Source organism: Kogia breviceps, chromosome 9 (genome assembly GCF_026419965.1).
Source record: "Kogia breviceps isolate mKogBre1 chromosome 9, mKogBre1 haplotype 1, whole genome shotgun sequence".
Taxonomy (NCBI): Eukaryota; Metazoa; Chordata; class Mammalia; order Artiodactyla; family Physeteridae; genus Kogia; species Kogia breviceps.
The window spans coordinates 115,937,441-115,957,342 of record NC_081318.1 but is presented as its reverse complement, the minus strand read 5'-3'; the positions used below and the strand labels follow the sequence as shown (position 1 = coordinate 115,957,342).

General features: G+C 55.3%; 1 protein-coding gene across 1 annotated transcript; it reads right to left on the bottom strand.

The window, feature by feature from the left end:
• Positions 1-1,299: 1,299 nt before the first annotated feature.
• On the bottom strand, positions 1,300-11,099 carry POLM (DNA polymerase mu). Its single transcript, XM_067043070.1, is given in 12 exon segments — positions 1,300-2,913; positions 3,143-3,371; positions 3,373-3,566; positions 3,644-3,725; positions 3,867-3,999; positions 5,352-5,472; positions 7,245-7,316; positions 8,251-8,338; positions 8,340-8,419; positions 8,544-8,642; positions 9,377-9,542; positions 10,823-11,099. Coding segments are annotated over 12 exon segments (1,530 nt in total). The 5' UTR covers positions 10,999-11,099; the 3' UTR covers positions 1,300-2,823.
• Positions 11,100-19,902: the final 8,803 nt, after the last annotated feature.

Here is a 19,902-nt window from a genome sequence, read left to right as displayed (position 1 = left end):
TTAAAAGGGGACAATGGCAGAGATTGTGCTGGGGATGTTTCTGCAACTTCTTTTGATGTTGTTAAGGCAGCATCTTTACCTATGGCTACTTCAGCCCAACATAGCTGTACGCTATGCTCTCACACAGGCTTGTACTTTAGCCAAGAACAGAACTGCCGATATTTATATCGACAGTAGATACGTTTTCGGAGTAGCTCGTGGTTTTGGAATGCTGTGGAAGCAATGTGGCTTCCCTATTTCCAGCAGAAATAAAATTAAAAATGGCCCCCATGTTCAGGAATTATTGGATGCAACACCCTTATCCACCCTTGAGTTATTAGTAAGATTCCAGGGCATTCTAAACTGGACTCTCTGGAAGCTAAGGTAAATCACCTTGCCGAAATTTCTGCAAGGAATTCTGCCTTTAAAGGAACCACAGCACCTAAACTTCTGTCATGGTCCAAAGGGATATTTCCTCAAGTGATACCTTTAAAAACTGGCTCGAGAAGCCCAAAAACTGGCCTCAGGAAAAGAACAAGATTGGAAATTCAATGACTGTTGGCTTGATAAAAAAAAGAGAAAGCTCTGGTTCAGACGAAGTAACAACCCAGTCCTACCGGAGACTGTAACATTCTCACCACTGTACATGCATTAAACCACTGGTCTGACAAAATGACAGCCTTCATGAGTCAGTATTGGTGGGGAAACACTAACAACGCCACAGAAAGTACCTACTCATTGTTCCCCTTGTCTGAAGTAGAGCCCAGGGAAGTCTGTTTGTACTGCTCCTGGACATTTTAAATTGCCTGATGGATCATTTGAGACCTGACAAATGGATTTCATACAACTTCCTCCATTTCATGGATATAAGTATGTTTTAGTCATGGTATGTATGCTTTCACACTGGACTGGAGCTTTCCCTTGCAGATAGGTTACTACCTCTTCTGTGACTGAAGTGCCTTGGAAAAGATTATCCCTACCTGGAGAACTCCTCTTCAACTTCATAATGATAGAGGAACCCATTTCACTAGCCATGTGCTTCAAAAAGTCTGTGCTGTTTGGCCAGTTTTACAACACTTTCACTGCACTTACCACCCTCAATCCTCTGGTTTGGTCAAACACACTAACAGCATTATTAAGACTCAACTGGCAAAACTTGCAGAGGCCCTCCAAATACCTGGGTCAAAAGCATTGCTGTTGGGCTTCCCTGGTGGCGCAGTGGTTGAGAGTCCGCCTGCCGATGCAGGGGACACGGGTTCGTGCCCCGGTCCGGGAGGATCCCACGTGCCACATAGCGGCTGGGCCCGTGAGCCGTGGCCGCTGCGCCTGCGCGTCCGGAGCCTGTGCCCCGCAACGGGAGAGGCCACAACAGTGAGAGGCCCTCACACCGTGTTAAAAAAAAAGAAAAACATTGCTGTTGGTCCTTCTAAATCACAGATCCACCTCTTTTGGAACTTTTACACCCTTTGAGGTAGTCACAGGATGCCCAGTGCACTTGGCTCCTGCCTCTTTTGACCCACAGCTAATAAAAAGAGAGATACTCCAATACTGCAAAGGCCTAATTGCCTCTATTAAAAATAATCCTGTTTTGGTAAGCAACGTTTTCACAGTGCACTCTTGGGAGATGAAGACCTTAAACATCACACAACCTGGAGATTTCATCTATTGGAAAAGACACCTCCAGAAGGACTCTCTTCAACCTTGATGGAAAGGCTGCTATCAGGTACTGCTATCCAACCCTTGTGCTGCAAAACTCCAAGGAATACAACTCTTGGATTCACACGACACACCTAAAGAAAGCACCAAACCCTGTCTGGACCTGCAAATCACCTGGTGACCCGAAAGTAAAGATTTCCCTGAACTGAAGCAGACGACATCCGATGAGCCAGCTTTCCGGATATTCAGACTAGGCCTGTTGGAATTTTGTCACCAAACCTTTGATTACATAAGGCTTCAGATAATCTCTACCGTTTAGGATCTTGGTAACACACGGACTTTAGATAAAAAGTGCCTAAGAGTTGTCCCTCCTACTCCTCGTTACTTAAATATGACCTCAATAGATCTCCAGTCTGTGCACTTTCCCTCTCATGTGGGACACTACACCCAGGAAAGGTCCTTCCTTGTACTGAGGGACAAAATGACCCTGAAACTGGAAAGCCTGACTCAGATTAGTGATGCTTTCAGAGAAACATCTTGATCAAAAGGGGAAGTGTAAAAAGATGAATAAACAGAAAGCTCGAAAGTTGGGAAACCAGAAGGGGGAGTGCTCATGCCCTGTGATGACAGCAGAGCCCAACAGAAAGAAAGATCTCCTCTTTGGTCCTGATGAGGACTAAGCCAATGAAAAGCCACGGACTCTTGTTTACTATAGCCTTCCCAAATTCCTTTTCCCCTCTGTAAAAGCATTTTCCTTTCCATTTTTGCTGGGGACTTGCACACGGCTTGCCACGGTTGCAGACCCATTCTCTGCTGATCCTGAATAAGCCCGTTTTTGTTGGAGAAATAACTGGGAGTCTATCTGTCTTAGGTCCACACCCCCCACCCTCACCAGCACCCCGTAGCTGGCCTCTGGGCAGAACCAATACCCACGCTCCCCGGCCACCCACGCCGGCAACACATTCAGAAAATACAGCTTAGTTTGTTCCACACGCTCGTTTCATGACGTCTGTAACTGGGTGTATGTGGGGCATGGGTGGTCCACACAGACAGGGCTCCCACCTGGGAGGGGTGAGGACTTGGGGCAGCAGAGCATCTTCCACCTGGAAACATTCGGGGACCAGAACACCCATAGCGTCTGGCTCAAACGGCCCCCTCCATTTCCAGAGAGTGGAAGTGAGGGCCAGCTCATAGGGTCAGGCATTTCTCTGCCGGGGGGAGGTACTCAAGGCCCAAGAGTCTGAAGACGTCTTCCTCTGAGGCCATGTGGAAAAACGTCTTCTGCAACAGAGTGCAAGCGTGAGTGCCTGGGAGCCACTCCACCACCGCGGCAGCTTCCCGGAGACAGGTGTGGCGAGGAGGCTGGAAGGGGAGGCAGAGCCCAGCCCCGCGGTGGGGTGCCTCTTGAGGGCCCTGTGGGTCCCAGGCTGGAGGGCCCCGTGGCCGATGCAGACTGTGGGCTGGGCAGAGAGCCGTTTTCCCCACCCAGGCCTCCCGTCCCAGCAACACACCTGCCCCGATCAAACAGACCACGGCTGTTCGGCCAGAGCCCCCTCTCCCTCCTGCTGAAGCGGCACAGCTCCCGCTCGAAACGCTGGGGGAAGAGTGACTGCATCAGCAGCGCCACCAACCCCAGACCCCAGGGTGGCCGCAGCAGCACGCTCCCTACCTCGGAGCCAGTCCAGACAAGTAGAGCAAAGGGGAACTGGCTGATGGGGGTGACCACCAGGTGGTCAGGGTGGGGCAGGGCCTCTGGGCGCCCCTACGGCATCCCCTGGGGGTCGTGGCAGGTGGAAAGTACAGAAAGTCCCCTCGAAGGCATCCATGGTGTGGCTCTGCCGGGGCAGGTGGGTGGGGTCGCCCGCCTGCCGGCCGCGCTGCTGCTGGCGGAACAGGACCAGGTCCTGGGGGAGAGCAGACGTGGCCGGGCGCTGCCGTGTGGGGCTGGGACAGGAGCCAGGACCCCGGCAGGACCATCAGCGGGGGGAGCAGGAAGCCCCTCACCTGCTTCTTCAGGCAGCAGCCCTGCCTCCCGGCCCTCCTGGGGGTGGGTGATGAGGAAGTCCACGTCGTGGCCCTGCAACGTCCCCCTGAGGGGGCCAGTCTGACTCTCAGCCTCCGTGTCCTCCCGAATCCCTTCAGTGAGGGAAGGCCCACCTCAGTGGCCCCGCCTCAGACACCTTCACTGAAGGGCCTGGAGCTGAGCCGGAGGGCATGTAGAGCCCCCTGACCTCCGGAAGCCACCAGTCAGCGCAACCGTGGCCCCAGGAAGGGCCTGCCCCATGGCTGCCTCCACCGCCTGCTGCAGCGTCTCCACATCTGACCGCAGGGTCGGGGCGCTCAGGTCCTGGTGGTGCTGGAGTCCTGTGGGCAACACAGCTCTCCTGACCTGCCCGGCCCGGCCCTCTCTGTCTCCCACTACCCCCTCCTCTCCCTTAAATATCAAACGCTTATTTTGAAATTATTGTAGGTTCACGTACAGTTGAAGGAAATAACAGAGGTCCCCTGTGCCCTCTGCCCCGGTCCCCTCAGCGGTAACATCTTGCAGAACTACTGCAGGTCACACCAGAATTCTGATGTTGACACAATCAAGATACAGACTATCCCTTTCAAAGCCTCGGTCTTCCCATCCATAAAACGGGGCCGGGAGGTGATAAAGAGATGTGAAGAAGATGGCTCTGCCACTTAACAACACCTCGCTCTAGCCCACGTCCACCTCCTCCCCTGTCAGAGGGATCACTGGGCCTTCCACACACAGAGTTAGGAGAGGTTTACGCGTGGGAATAAACGGCCCCGGGCAGGATGCGTGCTCAGTAAGCGCTGCGGGCCTCTCCTCCGGGGAGAGGAGACTGAGCGGAACCGATGGATGTCGCCATAACGCTCCACTGGACGCACGGCTCTGTGGTCTCACTTCCTGGTGACCCACCAGGAGACTCTCCCTGGACCCCCAGCTGGCCTCCCCTTCCACAGCCCCTGGGAAGATGTTCAAAGAGGCAATGAGTGCTGGGCTGTGGGGCTCCTTCAGCAGGGTCCCCGATCCAGGCCACACGGAGAGAATGGAGAGTCTGCTCAACACCTGCGACCTGCCGGCCTCACGCCAAGGAGCTCACGGGATCCCATGCTTTACAGAGAACGTAATTCAGACTCAGAGAAGTCAAGACTCAGGGCCACGGTCTCCTACCTAGTAAGTGGCAGAGATGGGACTCAAACCCAGGCCTGACAAACTCTCAAGTTCACGTCCTCTCCGCTGCTCGGCGCCACCTCCCACTAGCAGGCTCCTCACTGAGCCTCTCCCCGCTGAGCACAGGTCGCCACGCCATCAGCCAGTGGGCCAAGGCGCCAAGCAGCACACAAGCAAGTGTGCCCGGGGCCAAGGCTGCTGTGACATGCCCTCCCCTCTACGGAATCAGGAGTAAGGGGTACATGCCTGGTCCAGATCCAAGTCTAACCAGGAGGTCCTGAATGTCACGGCAGCTACTCTGACCATTATCGTTCACGGAGAAGGGGCTGTACCGGGTCCTGACTCCACTGGGTCAGGAAGCCCACCAGATAAAGATGCCCGTCTTCACACTCACGGAAGCCACGCGGCTTCCACGAGCCACGAGGCAGCCACAAGCATGTGCCACGCGTCAGAGCTAAGGGCGCCAAGGTGTGGGAGGCTTTTAGGCACAGGTGCTTTGGGAAAGCCCAGGGCCCAGCGCTCTCAGAGGGCTCACCTGCTCTCTGCTGCTGGGTCAGTCTCTGGGGCTGCTCTCGGAGGTCGTCCAGCGTCCGCAGCCCCTCGCGGTACAACCAGTCAGCGGTCCTTACCCCGACCCCAAAGATCTGAGCGAAGAGCTGTTCGGAGGATGAGCACAACAGCGTGGTCAGGAGCAAGCTCGTACAGCGAGATGTGGATGACGAGGCTGGCCTGCGCAAGGCGTGTCCCGGGACAGCACCGCTGCAGCGTCACACAAGTGGCCTTGTTAAGTCATCGTTTGGCCGGGCAAGTGGCATCCCCACTCACATTCTTCAAGTTTAAGCAAGCTGCTCAAGGCCACGCAACGAGTGCCCAGGCGGGACTCAAACCCCGAGCCTGGCCTACACAGCCCACCCTCACGGGGGACGGCAGGGGAAGACCCCACGTGCTCCCTCCCCAGGCCTCGGTCCCCTCCTCAAGCAGGGTCTCTCCCCAGAACTTGTACAGCTCTAGCCTATGATTCCAACATCACCAAGCTAGGCATCCTGATAGCCCGTCCATTCACGGGGAAAACCATACCACTCCCACCCAACAGCAACTGGGACTTATTACTGTGGCTCTGCCTCTTAACAGGCAGCAAAAAAGGGCAGTTAACAGCCAGGGGGTTGTTTTAGCAGGATCTGGAAGGAACAGGTTAGGGCTGGCTGGGGCTCTGTTCCAGGTTCAAACACGACAATGGCCACTGCCTGGCCACGGGTCAGCAGAGACGTCCAGGCCAGTGGAAACTAACTCTGCTGCTGGAGCTGACCTCTCGCGGGGTGGCCAGCTGCCCTCACTCAGGTATCCCACACACAGGGTGGGCGCTAGCAACTCACCTGTTTCTTCCCTGACTATAGCTCGTTGGACAGGGGTGGGCACTTGCCCTAGGCCAGCCACTCAGAGCCCCTCCCTGGGGACTTCTGAAACAGAAGAGCAGGCCCAGGGGAGGAAGAACAGCTGGGTGGCACTCGTGTCCCTGAGCCCCACTTCCTGCAGAACAGCTGTAGCCTGCCCTTTTGGGACTGTGCTGGCCATCCTTCCCTAGATCCCCTGAACCAAGAGCATGAACTGGATGGGGAAGATGCTGAGAATGACCTAATCGGGCTGTTTATAACAGTAAACTTCTAACCGTTCACGTACTTCTCTCCCGGCCTGGATGTCTTCTGGGACTCAGGCCCGGGGAAGGTAGCAGATGGCTCTGCCCTCTCTCAGCGCTTCTCCAGCCACTAATTCCTGTGCTGCCTCCACACCCTTGAGCTCCCCGCCCCCCGTCCTTCACACAGGGCCCCTCCCCCTTTTTGAAGCCCCCCCCAACCCCGACCAGTCGCTGATCTGACAACCTCCAGCCACAAAACCAGGGTGTCTAAGGAGCCTGACCGAGGCATCCACAAGAGCTCTGGCGGCTCCGTTATCAGACCGGAAATGGGTGGGACCAGCAGGAAGGTACGCCGTGGACACAGGCAGGACACCACCAAGAAAAGGAGTACGTGAGATCACAAAGGTGGAGACACCGCGAGGGTGAGCAGCCCCACAGATTTAATGGTCCCCGTGGCACCCGGAAAAAGGTTCTGTTTTGTTCAGTATGCTCTGTGTAAAAGGCCAGAACATGTGATATACTTGAGAATATGCCATCAATAGTCAAACAGGAACAGATGGTGCCGAGTGATCTAGAAAATTCCCTGTGCTCAAAACAAGCTTCTTGTCCTCCTCCATTTGGCTGCCTCGTGTATATCGGGTGTCGGCTGAGCTGCCAGTTGCTCAGTGAGACCTTCTCTGACCCCGGGGGGGGACGCACCGCCCCCGCTTGCCGCCTGACATGGCATGAACCGTGCTGTGGCTCTGGGGGAGGACCGTGGAGCTGCGTGTCCCTGCCAGGGGCTGCCCTGCATACCTTCATGGCCTGGTACCTCTCCGAGAGCCAGAATCCCTCCACCTCCTCACACACTCCGTGTTCCAGCAGCTCCTGTGGGAGAAGACAAAGCCTGACTGGAAAGAAGAGAGCTGGGGGCCCAAGGCCCAGCATGGGGGCTTTGTGGGAGCAGGATCCCAGGGGACTTGGAAATGAAGACTGTGCCCAGGGAGCCTCCAAGCCCCTAGGGTGGGGAACATGGGCCAGCTCTCAGATAAATAACAAGCCCTGGGATACGTAAACAACTGCTTTTAAAACATAGGTGGGCTTCCCTGGTGGCACAGTGGTTGGGAGTCTGCCTGCCAATGCAGGGGACGTGGGTTCACACCCTGTCTGGGAAGATCCCACATGCCGCAGAGCAACTGGGCCCGTGAGCCACAATTGCTAAGCCTGCACGTCTGGAGTCTGTGCTCTGCACAGGCTAGAGAGACCACGATAGTGAGAGGCCCACGCACCGCGATGAAGAGTGGCCCCCGCGTGCCACAACTAGAGAAAGCCCTCGCACAGAAACGAAGACCCAACACAGCCAAAAACAAATAAATTAATTAATTTTTTAAAAAAAACAGGTGAATTCAACAAGACTTCATTTAAAAGCATAAGTGAATTCAAAAGTATCTTTTCCATCATGGTACATTCGCTCAGTGGTAAGTGTACAAAAGGACAACTTCACATCTTGGGTCCTCAAATACTTCCCACTGTAAAAGGAGGTGCTCACGCTCAGGGGTCCTCTTCCACCATCCCGGACAGTCTGAGCTGATGCCAGTGGTGCCAGCTACCAGCCTGCCAGGCTCCCGGCAGCTCCTCTAGCTGGGTCCTCTCAGTCCCCCTAGGGCAGGTGCTGTGGCCCCAATTTACACGTGAGGAATCTGAGTGAAGAGGGTGGCTGGCCGCAGCTGGGCTCTGAGCCACCAAGCCACCTGCCCTCACCAGGCCCTGAGGCCCCCTCGCCTCCCCCCACCCCGCCCTGCTAAGTGCGGGGAGCACCGACCTGGACGACCCCGCACGAGTGTTCTCCCAAGTGGGCCAGGCCACGCAGCCGACTCAGGGCCGTGACCGGGCTGGGAAGGGCCTTGAGCAGAGGCCGCTCTGCACAAGGAGAGTTGGCGGCCCTCACTGCCGGCAAAGCCTGCGGCCTCCGCCAGCATCTCCAGAACCTCCTGCAGGGAGGGGCCCTTGGTGAGGGGCAGGGATGGCGGGGTACCTCACCCCACCCCTCCCTCCAAGGCTGGGACAGGGGAGGGCCTGGCCCCATCCCAGGGAGGCAGGGGACCCAGGGCTCACTGAGAGGCTGGCGTTGTGGTGCGTGAGGGGTGTGGGATGCTGGCAGGCCCAGGGCAGCCTCCATGCTGGGCGTGGCGGCCCCTTCCTGCACACAGCCACCTGGGGAAGGGCAACATACAGGCCTCTTCGAGGGCCCTGCAGGCTGGGCAGAGGGGCCAAGGAAGCCCCCGGGAGCCCTGCCTCTCCCGGGTGGTCACCTAAGGCTCTCGGGACAGAAGGGGCCGACTCTCAGAGGGCAAAACTGCCAGAGGCACAGGGCAGAGGTGGTGTCGCCCTGCAGAGGCCGGAGTGGAGGCCAGAGCAGCACCGCACATGTTGTATGCGCTCCACCTCCCGGAACCGTCTCAAGCACGTGGGCTGGGGTGCCTGTCATCCCCACCTCACAGACAGGGACACCGAGGCCTCGTGACTCACAGGCAGGGTCAGGATTTGAATGCAGGCAGCCCTGCTCTGAGCCCATACCTGAAGCCCCCAGCTGTGCTCACCCAGGAAGCACTGAGGTGGGCAGAGGCCATGAACCTCACAGCACCCCGAGGACGGCCTCCTGCTGGCCTCACTTGGGGTCACAGCCTCATCCACTTGGTAAGCAAGAAAGGCCTAAAGATGCTAAACATAAGTGGATCTCAAGAGAGTTTGCACCAATGGTGTGAGGAGAAGCGGGAACGGCCTGGCTTCCCAGGGCGCCTTGGTGGTCTGGGCTGAGCCCTCACCGCCCACCTCATGTGAAGGACACTGAGGCACTGCTGCCGTGTCACCTGTCCCAGCTGAGCTCCAGCTCTGGCCTGCGCTGGGGCCTTCTCTGGGGCCCCACCCTCATCCTTCACCCAGCTCACCTCCAGGCGGCGCCGGCGCTCCACAGGGACAGGCTGCCCGGCCGCCATGCTCTCCGTGAACCAGCTTACATCTAAGAGCACCGGGCGGGTGCCCGTCCTGCGCTCCTGCTGGCGGACGGCCTCCTCTGCTGAGGTCCCCTCCATCATGACGTGTGTCACCTCTGACCTGGGTGGAGGGAAGAAGAGGAAGTGAGGCCCAGAGCTCTTTCCCAGACCTGCCATTCTTCCTGCTTCAGTCCATGCCTCCCGGCCTTCGCTGTTGCTATGGTGACCACCTATTCTTTCTTCAGAAAGATTTCCCAGCCCCTCCTCCTGGCAGACAAACATCTCCACCACTCCAGCATCTGCAGAGCTGTGTGTGGCTCTCGGCTCTAGCTGTGATGACAAGACCAATCATTTTTTGTGTTAACTTGTCTGTCTCCCTCTCCCCCCAACCCCAGAGGAAGGAGAGGCCAGGGGTACAGGGGCCAGGACCAGGGGGGGGGTCTTCATCGAAGTGCTAGACACAGACTGCTTGGGTTTGAACCTCAGCTCTGCCACACAATTGCTGTGTGCCCTTATCTCTGTACTTTGATTGCCTCATCTACAAAGCAAAGATAATAACATCTACTTTGCAGGGTTGCTCTAAAGATTAAATGAGCTAATAAGCAAAGAGGCTTAGACAGTGCCCAGTACACTCTAGGCCGTGGTCATCATCCTCTCCTGAGTGGGTCTGCTGCACTCCTGGGAATGGTTAACTAAGCTTCAGGGGGACGGGCCCCTGATTCACTTGCTCTTTCAACTTCAAAACCACGGGAACCCTCCTCCCTTACTTTCAGCATTGCTTCTGTAGTGGTTTTGGTTTTGTCTGGTTTTCTTCTACTCTTTGAGCCTCACTCAAGTCACTTTCTCAGCCCTGAGGAGAGAAATCAGTTTAGCTAACAGAGCAAGATGAATTCACCTAAGGAAGGACTGTTAACCACCGCTACACGCACATGGCCCTTTATAAAGCCTCTGGCAGACATTCCCTCCTTGTTCTACAGAAACACTCCTGGCCCTAACTGCTAACACCCTTTTACAAAAGAGGAAATTGACAGGAAGGCTATACGACCATGAAGTGCCAGGGCTAACTTGGAATCCAAACACCTCAGGTGCCCCTCCGCCCCGGGGTCAGCTGCGTGGGAGTCGTTTCAGATCTCAATATCCTCAGCAGTATGGAAACACCATATGTGGAAGTGGCTGGTCAGCTGCAAAGTTCCGAGCACGGGCATCTGTGCTCAGGCCATCACGCCACTCAGCAGCATCCCCCGGCCCACCGGGCGCGACGGCATGGTGACACCTATACGGGCGTGCCACGTTCCCCGGTGAGGCGAGGCCGTGGGCACCGGACCCGCCTCGCGCCCCTCGGAAAGGTCGGCCCTAGGAAGGTGGCCTCGCCTGGCGGCGAGCTTCGCCACGACCGCGCACCTGTAGGCGTCCAGGACGCGGAAGCCCTTGGAGAGAGCCGGGCGTGTGAGGAAGGCCTGGCGGCTGCGGCCCATGCGTGGCTCAGCCAGGTAGACAGTGACCCCAGGGAAGCGTGCCGCGGAGGAGGGCGCGGTGTCCAGGGGCCCGACCGGCGCTCGCCGCCATCTCGGTGGCATTCATGCCCTGGCTGCGGGCGGCGGCCGGCGAAGGCAGAGGGAAACTGGACAGAAGCCGGAAGGAAGGTGGGCGGAAGCCGCACGGAAGCCGGAAGCTAGCGGGCGGAAGCCAGCGGGCGGAAGCCGACTGGAAGGGGAAGTGGCGATCGGCCCCACTCAAAGAGCAGGCCCCGCCCCATGAAAATTAAGTCTCTGGGCGGATTTCGCCCTCAGGGTCGTTTGGAGCGAGGTAGAGGTCCCGGGGTTCCACCTGATTGGGTGTTCCGGCCTCTTAGCGCCAGAGGCCCCGCCTCTATGCAAATAGAACCAGAGCACACGCCTTTTATTTAAATTAACCTCGTGGAAAGTACCGTCCCATCCTTGGGACCACCCGGGAGGAGAGACTGGGGTGGCGGGTAGGGGGGCTGAGGTAAAAGGGGTGCGGGCAGGAGCTGGGAGGAAGGAGGCGGAGGTTAGGGAAACCTCGGCGCGGGCTTGGGAGCTTCGTCCACGGAGGTTAAGAGGGGAGATCGAGGTGGGGGTATCCGGGGATCCGTCCTCGGCGCGTGGGGGGAGGGGGATGTTAGTGGTGGGTCCTTGGCGGGTAGGAGAGGGATCCGTTCTCAGCAGGAGAGGAGTATCCGCCCCAGCCCCTGCTATTCGCCCCCTCCGACTGGGTCGGGCTGGACCGATGGGCCCCGGAAACCTGGCGGCGCGGGGCCCCTGGATCGCGGGCCCGGGCAGACGCGCGAGTGAAAGTGCTGGTGGAGAGACCGCTTCAAACCCCTGGAAAGGGTTTTCAGTCTTTCTCAATCGAATGGCGTTAGGACGACTGGCCGGCCATTTGGAAAAATGGAAAAGTTGGCTCCCTCCCTTACTGCTTAACACCAAAATAAAATCCAGATGGATCAAATATTCAAATCTAAAAAAGAAAAAAAAATGTACTGGGGAGTCGATGAATGTTTTTATGGTCTAAAGTATCACAATAAATCTGGAGACACTAAAGGAAAAGAATGATAAACTTGAAGACATACAAATTAAAAATGTATTTAAACATTAAAAGGCAAACCAGGGGAAGTGTGACACATTTTTAATTTAAATCTAATTCCTGTAATTATGAAATTGTCCCCGGATTAATAAGGAAAAGACGACAAGCAAGAACACCAGTAGGCAATTTACAGAGGAAATGCTGCTCAAAAACATACCAGATTCCCTGAATCGTCCAATCAGGGAAGGGCAAACTTAAATGAGAGTATCTTCACTTATCACATTATCTGACGTTTACAAAATTGATCACACATGAGGGAACTGGCAGATTGTAGGAGGGACTTTTTGGAAGCCAATTTAGCAACCATAGCCAACAAAATGAAAACAAAAATCTCACCCAGCAATTCCTTTTCCAAGATTGGTATTGTGTTGAATCCCTAGACCAGGTTGGGAAAGCTGACATCTTGACAACATCGAGTGTTCCTATATGTCTCTCATATTCTCAGACACTACGCTTTGGAATCTCTTTGTTATGCTATGTGATCTCCTCAGTCTTCCCTGGCTGTGGCACAGGGCTGAAGCAGGCTGGTGCCTCAGCCCAGGCCTCCTCTCAGCCTCCACACCAGCTCCCGAACTGCCCTCCTGGGCCCAGGACACACACTCTGGCTGGGAGGCCTGGGATGCGGCCCCTCTCTCATTTCCTGTGCTCGTTTCTCCTCCTGCCATCTGGGAAGGAGGAGCTCCCAGGCTCTCTGTAAGGAGTCCGAGTTCCCCATCTGTGGGTTCTGCGTTTCCTCAGAGAACAGCAGCCTAACCCCTGAAACAATTTCCATTCTTCTCGATGGCCTCTGTCTCCATCCCGGGTACCTGGGTCCTCTCTTGGGGCGGCAGAGGCAGCTTTTAATGACCCATCGCGCCTGAATACTTAAAACACTGGGCAACTTGCAAAAAGGAGGATTTCCACAGGCCCAGGGAGGTTTTGTGGGGGGTGATCCTCAGTGCCCACTGAGTGGAGACCTGGGCACGGGTGGGCAAAGCCACCGCATCGATGGTTGGCGTGCTCCTCTCCTCCCCTCCCTGGACCACCAGGTCACTGTCCAGCCAGCTGGGAGGTGGAGACCTCAGCCCTCTATCTCCAATAAACCTGGCTTGGGGTTCCCAGATGTCTAAGTCCCCAGCCCCCTGCTGCCCACCAAAAAAAGTCAGAGGCCGCACAGATGCTCTCCTGGCTGGGCCCTCTCAGCTGCCCTGAGGATTGCAGCCCTCCCGTGTTCTGCACCGTGCTTTCTCATGCTGTGGATTGGATTAGTTTTACCCAGATGTATGAGCTTGCATTTTTCCAAGATGAATCTCATCTAGCTATTTCCTGTTCCCACTTCCAGTTCAGAAGAGGCCCCTGGGGGTGATTTTTGAGTCCTCGTGAGCTTCATAAAACCTCCCCGTGGAGCACCGTCTTTGAAGTCCGCTTCAGTGCTGTTGGCGCCTGTCCTTGGCCTGTGGGGCCGGGACTCTGCCTGGCTCTGAGGCCCAACCCCCCACCGATTCCCGTCTCCTGCGGGTTACTTGCCAGCTGCATTCCAGAGGGTGTGCGGTCAGCCTGCTGATGCTGCCGGACTAGAGCTCCTGAGGACCACTGGCCCAAAGTTCTGGCCTCTAGTGCTGAGCTACCCACTGAGCTACCCACTGCATCACTGTGGGTTTGGGCTATCTGGTACATCAGTCTGACAGAACAAAATACCACAGACGGGGCAGCCTAAACAAAAGAAACATTTCTTATTGTTCTAGAGGCCGGAAATCCAGGATCAAGGTGCTGGCAGGCAGCTTTCATTCTGAAGCCTTCTCTCTTGGCTTGTAGGCGGCCACCGTCTCTCTGTGTAGCCACACGATCTCTTTGTGTGCTCGCGGAGAGGGAGAGAAAGAGATCTCTTCCTCTTCTTATAAGGCCACGAGTCGTATCAAATTAGGACCGCACCCCTGTGACGTCATTTAACCTTATGACTCCTAAAAGCCCTCTCTCCAAATACAGTCACATTGGGGGTTAGGGCTGCAACATATGAATCTGAGGGAACACAATTCTGTTCATAGCACCTGGTGTATTTGGTCCTGTGCTGCTGTAACAAATTACCACAAACTGGGGGCTTGAAACCACAGAAATTTATTCTTGTAGTTCTGAAGCCTGGAATTCTAAGATGAAGGTGTTAGCAGGGCTGTGTTCCCTCTGAAAGCTCTACAGGAAGATCTTTCCCACCTCCTCTAGCTCCTAGTGGCTCCTGGCTGCATCCCTCCAATCTCTGCCCCATCCCCAATGGCTGCCTTCCCTCTGTCCCTTCCCCTTTTCTTATATATATATATATATTTTTTTTTTTTAATTTTTTAATTTTTAATTTATTTTTACTTTCTGGCCGCGCTGCATGGCATGCGGGATCTTGGTTCCCCAGCCGGGTTCGAACCCGTGCCCCCTACAGTGGAAGCTCAGAGTCTTAACCACTGGGCCACCAGGGAAGTCCCCGCCCCCACCTTTTCTTATAAAGGCACCAGTCATTGAATTTAAGGCCCACCCTTAATTCAGGATGACCTCATCATGAAATTCTTAATTACATCTGCAAAGACCCTTATTCCAAATACGGTCACAGTCTGAGGTTCCTCATGGACATGAATGGGGGGGGGGACACCATTCAATCCACTACCGTGAGTGCACACCTCCGACCCAGGCTCAGCTCTGGACTCTGCTGACAGGTTCCATGGCCCATCATGGATCTCTGCAAAAATCCGTCAGAGCTGCAGGATTTAGTTTCTGATAGGAATAGATATGCTCCTGCCAGGGACTGTGGCTTGCCATGGGCCTGCCAGGTTATGTGACCAAAGGAGATGCTTTATTTTTGAGAAACTATACTGTCTTTTAAGGAAAACATGGGTCCCTTTGCTTGTTGGATGGTGTCTAAGTCCGGTCGGGCAGCTATAATGAATATCACAGACTGGGTGACTTGAAAAAAACAGACGTTAATTTCTCACAGTTCTGGAGGCTGGACATGTGGAATCAGGGCGCTGGCAGATTCAGTGTTGGTGAGGGCCCGCTACCAAGCTGCAGATTTTTCACTGTATCCTCATACGTCAGAGGGGGTGAGACATGGTGCCTCTTTTACAAGGGCACTAATCCCAGCTATGAGGACCCCATCCTCATGACCTAATCACCTCCTGAAGGCCCCACCTCCTAACGCTGGCACCTTGGGCATCAGGATTCCAACATGTGGATTGGGGGGAGGGGGGGACACAAACAGGTGGGCTCTGTGTAAGAAGGAGGTGGGGGGATTGGAGGCCAGGGGCAGGATCTGGAGTGGGAAGACTGGGCCAAGGGGTAGAGAAGAATCCCTGACTCCCTCCCACCATGGGGACTTGGCCTAAGAATGACGGAAGAGAGATAGATGTGTCCTTAAAATGAAGGCTCTTAGCGTTCATTTGGCCAACCAGCCCTAACTCAGCACGGATGGTAATCGCTAGGGGGAGGGCTGAGGGGTCTGGAAGAATTACGAGAAGAGGGATGTTTGCTGAACCAAACTCCGTCACAAATTGACACAACTGTCTACCCTTTCCACCACAGGTAGTTCCATTGATATTAAGGCAGAATATGACATTATTACATTCTTGAGTGAAAAGACCCAATGTCATTTAGGTATTTTCCAACTTACTACTGTTATTGAAATAAAACACAGATATGACTGTGAGGAGTTCCAGCTTATCAGCTTCAAGGAGAGTCCTGGGCTGGAAAGTTTGGCTGAATGCCCAAGGCTGCCGTGGACGGTGGCCCACGGGGTGGAGGGTATTGAGAGGCCAGATAGGGAGGCAGCAGCCTGCCCCAGGATATGGGGCAGGTCAAGGTCAGAGTCTGTCCTTCACTGGAGGAAATGGGGGGGGGGGGGGCGGTTAGCTCAGGAGGGTGTCTGTGCTCAGGGCCGCATGCAGATGGAAAAGGATGGAATCTGGGTATAGTGGGGCAGGGGGGATCCTAGTCAGTACAACTACTGACGTTTATGGAAGGCTTGGTATAGGCCATGTATTGTGTTAATTATTTGTTCTATTACATTTTTATTCTCTTCCCAGTTGTATGGAACTGGTACCGCTATTATTTCCCCCATTTTACAGATAGAAGAACTGTGGCCTAGAGCCAAAGTGCTCTTTCCGAGTTTACAGTGCACACGGAGGCACAATTATGATTTAAACAGTGGCTGTTTGACTTCTGAGCCAGCCTCTCAACCACTGATTCAACAAAATTGTGTTGTGCACCCAGCTCTGCCCTAAGGGCAGGGGGTACAGATGTAAGACGCACAGGAGGACCTGCCTTCATTCCATTTTTGCAGAGGCAAGACAGACGGGCAAATAAGGAGGATGCATGCGGTGCTGGGCGGTGCCACGGGGCACAGAGGGCATGGCTGAACCAGTCTCTTCGGCGTGCACACCCTTCTCCAATCGTACCTCTCATGCTCTCCCCGGCAAGAGGTGAGCTCTAGCCCCACCTCTTAACAGGGAGCCGGCCCTGGGACTTTCTTGGACCAACAGAAGCGACACTGTGGGATGAGTAGGCTCAGGCTGAGGAGGGCCTGCAGCTTCCATTTCTGCCCCCTTGGAAGGCAACCGCCACGGAAAGAAGTTCAGGCTGCACTGTGGGTGCTGGGAACCAGGAGCCCTCGGGACACCAGCTTCCGGCTGACGTCTTAAGGCGGCGGTGCTAGATCATTCCTCACGATTCTGTGAGCAGACTCCTCCTGCACGTGGCATCAGCCGACCCCTCCCCCATGCAATGGCTCACAGGATGGTAAGGAGTGATGTAGCACCGCTGCTTTAAGACAAATCAGCTTTGGGGCGTTTTGTCACACAGCCACAGGTAACTGAGAGGACGGGAGAAGGGCAAAGTGCCATGGAGAGAACTAAAGTCGGGGCGGGGCGGGGGGGGGGGACTTCCCTGGTGGCGCCGTGATTAAGAATCCACCTGCCAATGCAAGGCACGTGGCTTCAAGCCCTGGTCCGGGAAGATCCCACATGCCGCGGAGCAACTAAGCCCGTGCGCCACAGCTGCTGAGCCCACGCGCCACAACTACTGAGCCCACGCGCCACAGCTACTGAAGCCCGCGCGCCTAGAGCCCGTGCTCCCCAACAAGAGAAGCCACCGCAATGAGAAGCCCACGCACCGCAACGAAGAGTAGCCCCCGCTTGCGGCAACTAGAGAAAGCCCGCGCGCAGCAGCGAAGAGCCAACGCAGCCAAAAATTAATTAGTTAATTAACTAATTTAAAAAGAAAAAAGAAACGTGGTGAGAGGTATCACTCATGACATAGGTTATGATGGAGCGAGAGAGAGAGAGAGAGAGAGAGATTGAGAGGCAAGCAGAGGAAGCCCTTTCACTTACAAGTACACAGTAAAATATTTCCTGGTGAAATCATATGATGTCTGGGATTTGCTTCAAAATCATGTCGAGGCGGAGGAAAGGGTGGGACACAGATGAAACAAGATGGGCCTTGAGTTGAGAACTTTGATGACAGAGGCGGAAAGTTCAGCATGTCACCTCTCCACTTCTGGATATGTTTGAAATTTCAATAATAAAATGTTTTTTTTAAGCATGTGCACTTAAAATGAGATCAGCGCTCTCTGCCAGGAGCAGTTCTAAGCACTTTACACGTGTCAGCTCATTGAGGCCCAGGACATTCATGTCAGTGGATGACATCCATGTTCCCATCTTGCTGGGAAGGAGAGAGAGGCACAGAGAGGTCAAGTGACTTGCTGGAGTTTGCACAGCTGGTGAACAGCAGCCTTGGGGTGCTGTCTTGGATAAACACCCCACGTGTTCTTCTTTATTCTCACGTGACACTTCTGACACTAGATGTGTGGGTTTCCCACACCCAGCAATTCTCCAGCACCTGCTGGGTGTCCTAAGTTCAACCCAATTCTGACACTGACCAGAGTTAGTGCAGACCCCCCACCCCGGCCCTGCCTCCACTTCAGAGGCCAACATTGAGTCCAGGTTGCCACCTGTGCTTCTGACCAACTTGCCATAAGCTGGGGTTCCCATGAACCCCTTTCTCCAACTTGATAATTTGTTAGAACTGCTCACGGGACTCAGAAAAACAGTTTACCTACTAGATTACCAGCTTATTACAAAGGATACTGAAGGATATGAGTGAACCGCTAGATGAAGAAATAGACAGGGCAAGGTCCAGAAGGGTCCTGAGCACAGGAGCTTCTGTCCCCGCGGATTTGGGGTGAGCCCCCATCATATGGACGTATTCACCAGCCAGAACCTCTCTGAACCCCATCTTTAGGGATTTTTATACAGCCAGCTTCATCACACAGGCATGATCGATCATTAACTCCATCTCCAGCTGGGCTGTAAGTTCCAAGCTCCTTATTATGGCTTGATCTTTCTGGTGACCAGCCCTGATCCTGAAGCTGTCCAGGAACCCACTTAGAGTCACAGAATTAGAACAAAAGATCCTCCTTCCACCCAGTAAATTCCAAGGGATTTAGGAGCTCTGTGCCAGGAACCGAGGGCAGAGACCAATATATATTTTTTCTATCATTTCACAGATGTGACCCAAGGAGCCTAGCTCCATCACAGAACTCCTGGTCTACGTGCTTCCAAAACTCCCAGATGATTATGTCACACACCGTTACTCGTTCTCTCTGGGGGACTCAGACAGTTTGAAATCCAACAAAACTGAGCATAATCAGTTTGTTATTTTGCCTACTTGTGTTTTCTAATTTTCCTGCAATGAGCACACACCGACTGCATAATAAAGAGATTTGTCATAAGAAGAGTTTTCTTTTGACCGTGCCACGTGGCTTACGGGATCTTAGTTCCCCAGCCAGGGACAGAACCCGCGCCCCCTGCAGTGGAAGCTTGGAGTCCTAACCACTGGACCACCAGGGAAGTCCCAGGAAGAGTTTTCGATAGACCTAGAACCAGCAGCAGTGAGGCCCGGTAGGGGTGCTTAGCCCGGGGCTCCTGACCGCAGGCGTGCAGGGGTGGGCTGGGAGTCACCCTGAGACTTCCCAGGCCCCAGCCCTGTTTCCAGTGGCTCACAGCTGGCAGGGTTGCAGACCCAGCAGCAAGGTCAGCAGGACCGCCGTGTGTCCACCCCGGCACAGGCACCCGGGGCCCACCTGCAAGCCCTGCAAGCCCCGTGAGGAGAACAGGCTCATTTGGGGACGTGGCATCTCACGGGGCAGGGCTTAGGGCAAAGTGGCCACCATCACGTAACATCTGATCCTTTCATCAAACCCGGAAGGGGTGGGGTCGCTCTCCCACCCCCCACACACTCCCTGGGAGCATCTGCCCTTCCGCCTCACCCCTCCGTCACTCCCACATCCACACAGCCAGCTTCATGGTCCCGCTTCCAGGACCGTGTGACCAGCTGTCCGAAGGGCAGGCCCCCACGCTGGTCTACCCCTCCTCCCCCTGGACCTACTTTCCTGTGGGCCTTCTTGGATTCCCACCCACCAGTTCCCAACCAGCAGCCTCGCTGGCTCCTCCGTCATGCACTGGGCCCCGGTCTTGCGGGTCCTGCCCCGGCGTCTTCCCCCGCTTGGCATCCCTGCCCCTCACGACCCCCCTGCCCTCCCCATCTCCACTCGGCTGCCCCAAGTCCCACTCTGCTCACAGCACAGAACCCAAGTGCAAGTTGGCTTCCAGAGGTCTGCTGACCCACCCGGGCCTCACGCCGCCCTCAGCCCCCTGCCCACACTGTGCGGCTCCCCTAAAGCGGGGTCTTCGTATGTCCAGCCCCCGCTCCCGGGTTACCGCCCCCTCCCTGCAGGGACTCACCTAGCTCATCGCACTCACTCTTTCCTCCAGAAGCCTCTGCTGGTCCCCCGGTCTGGGTTGGGTCCCCTGCATGTGCCCCAGCCCACTGGCCTGAAGCATCTGTCTCCTCTGCTGGAGAGAGAGCTC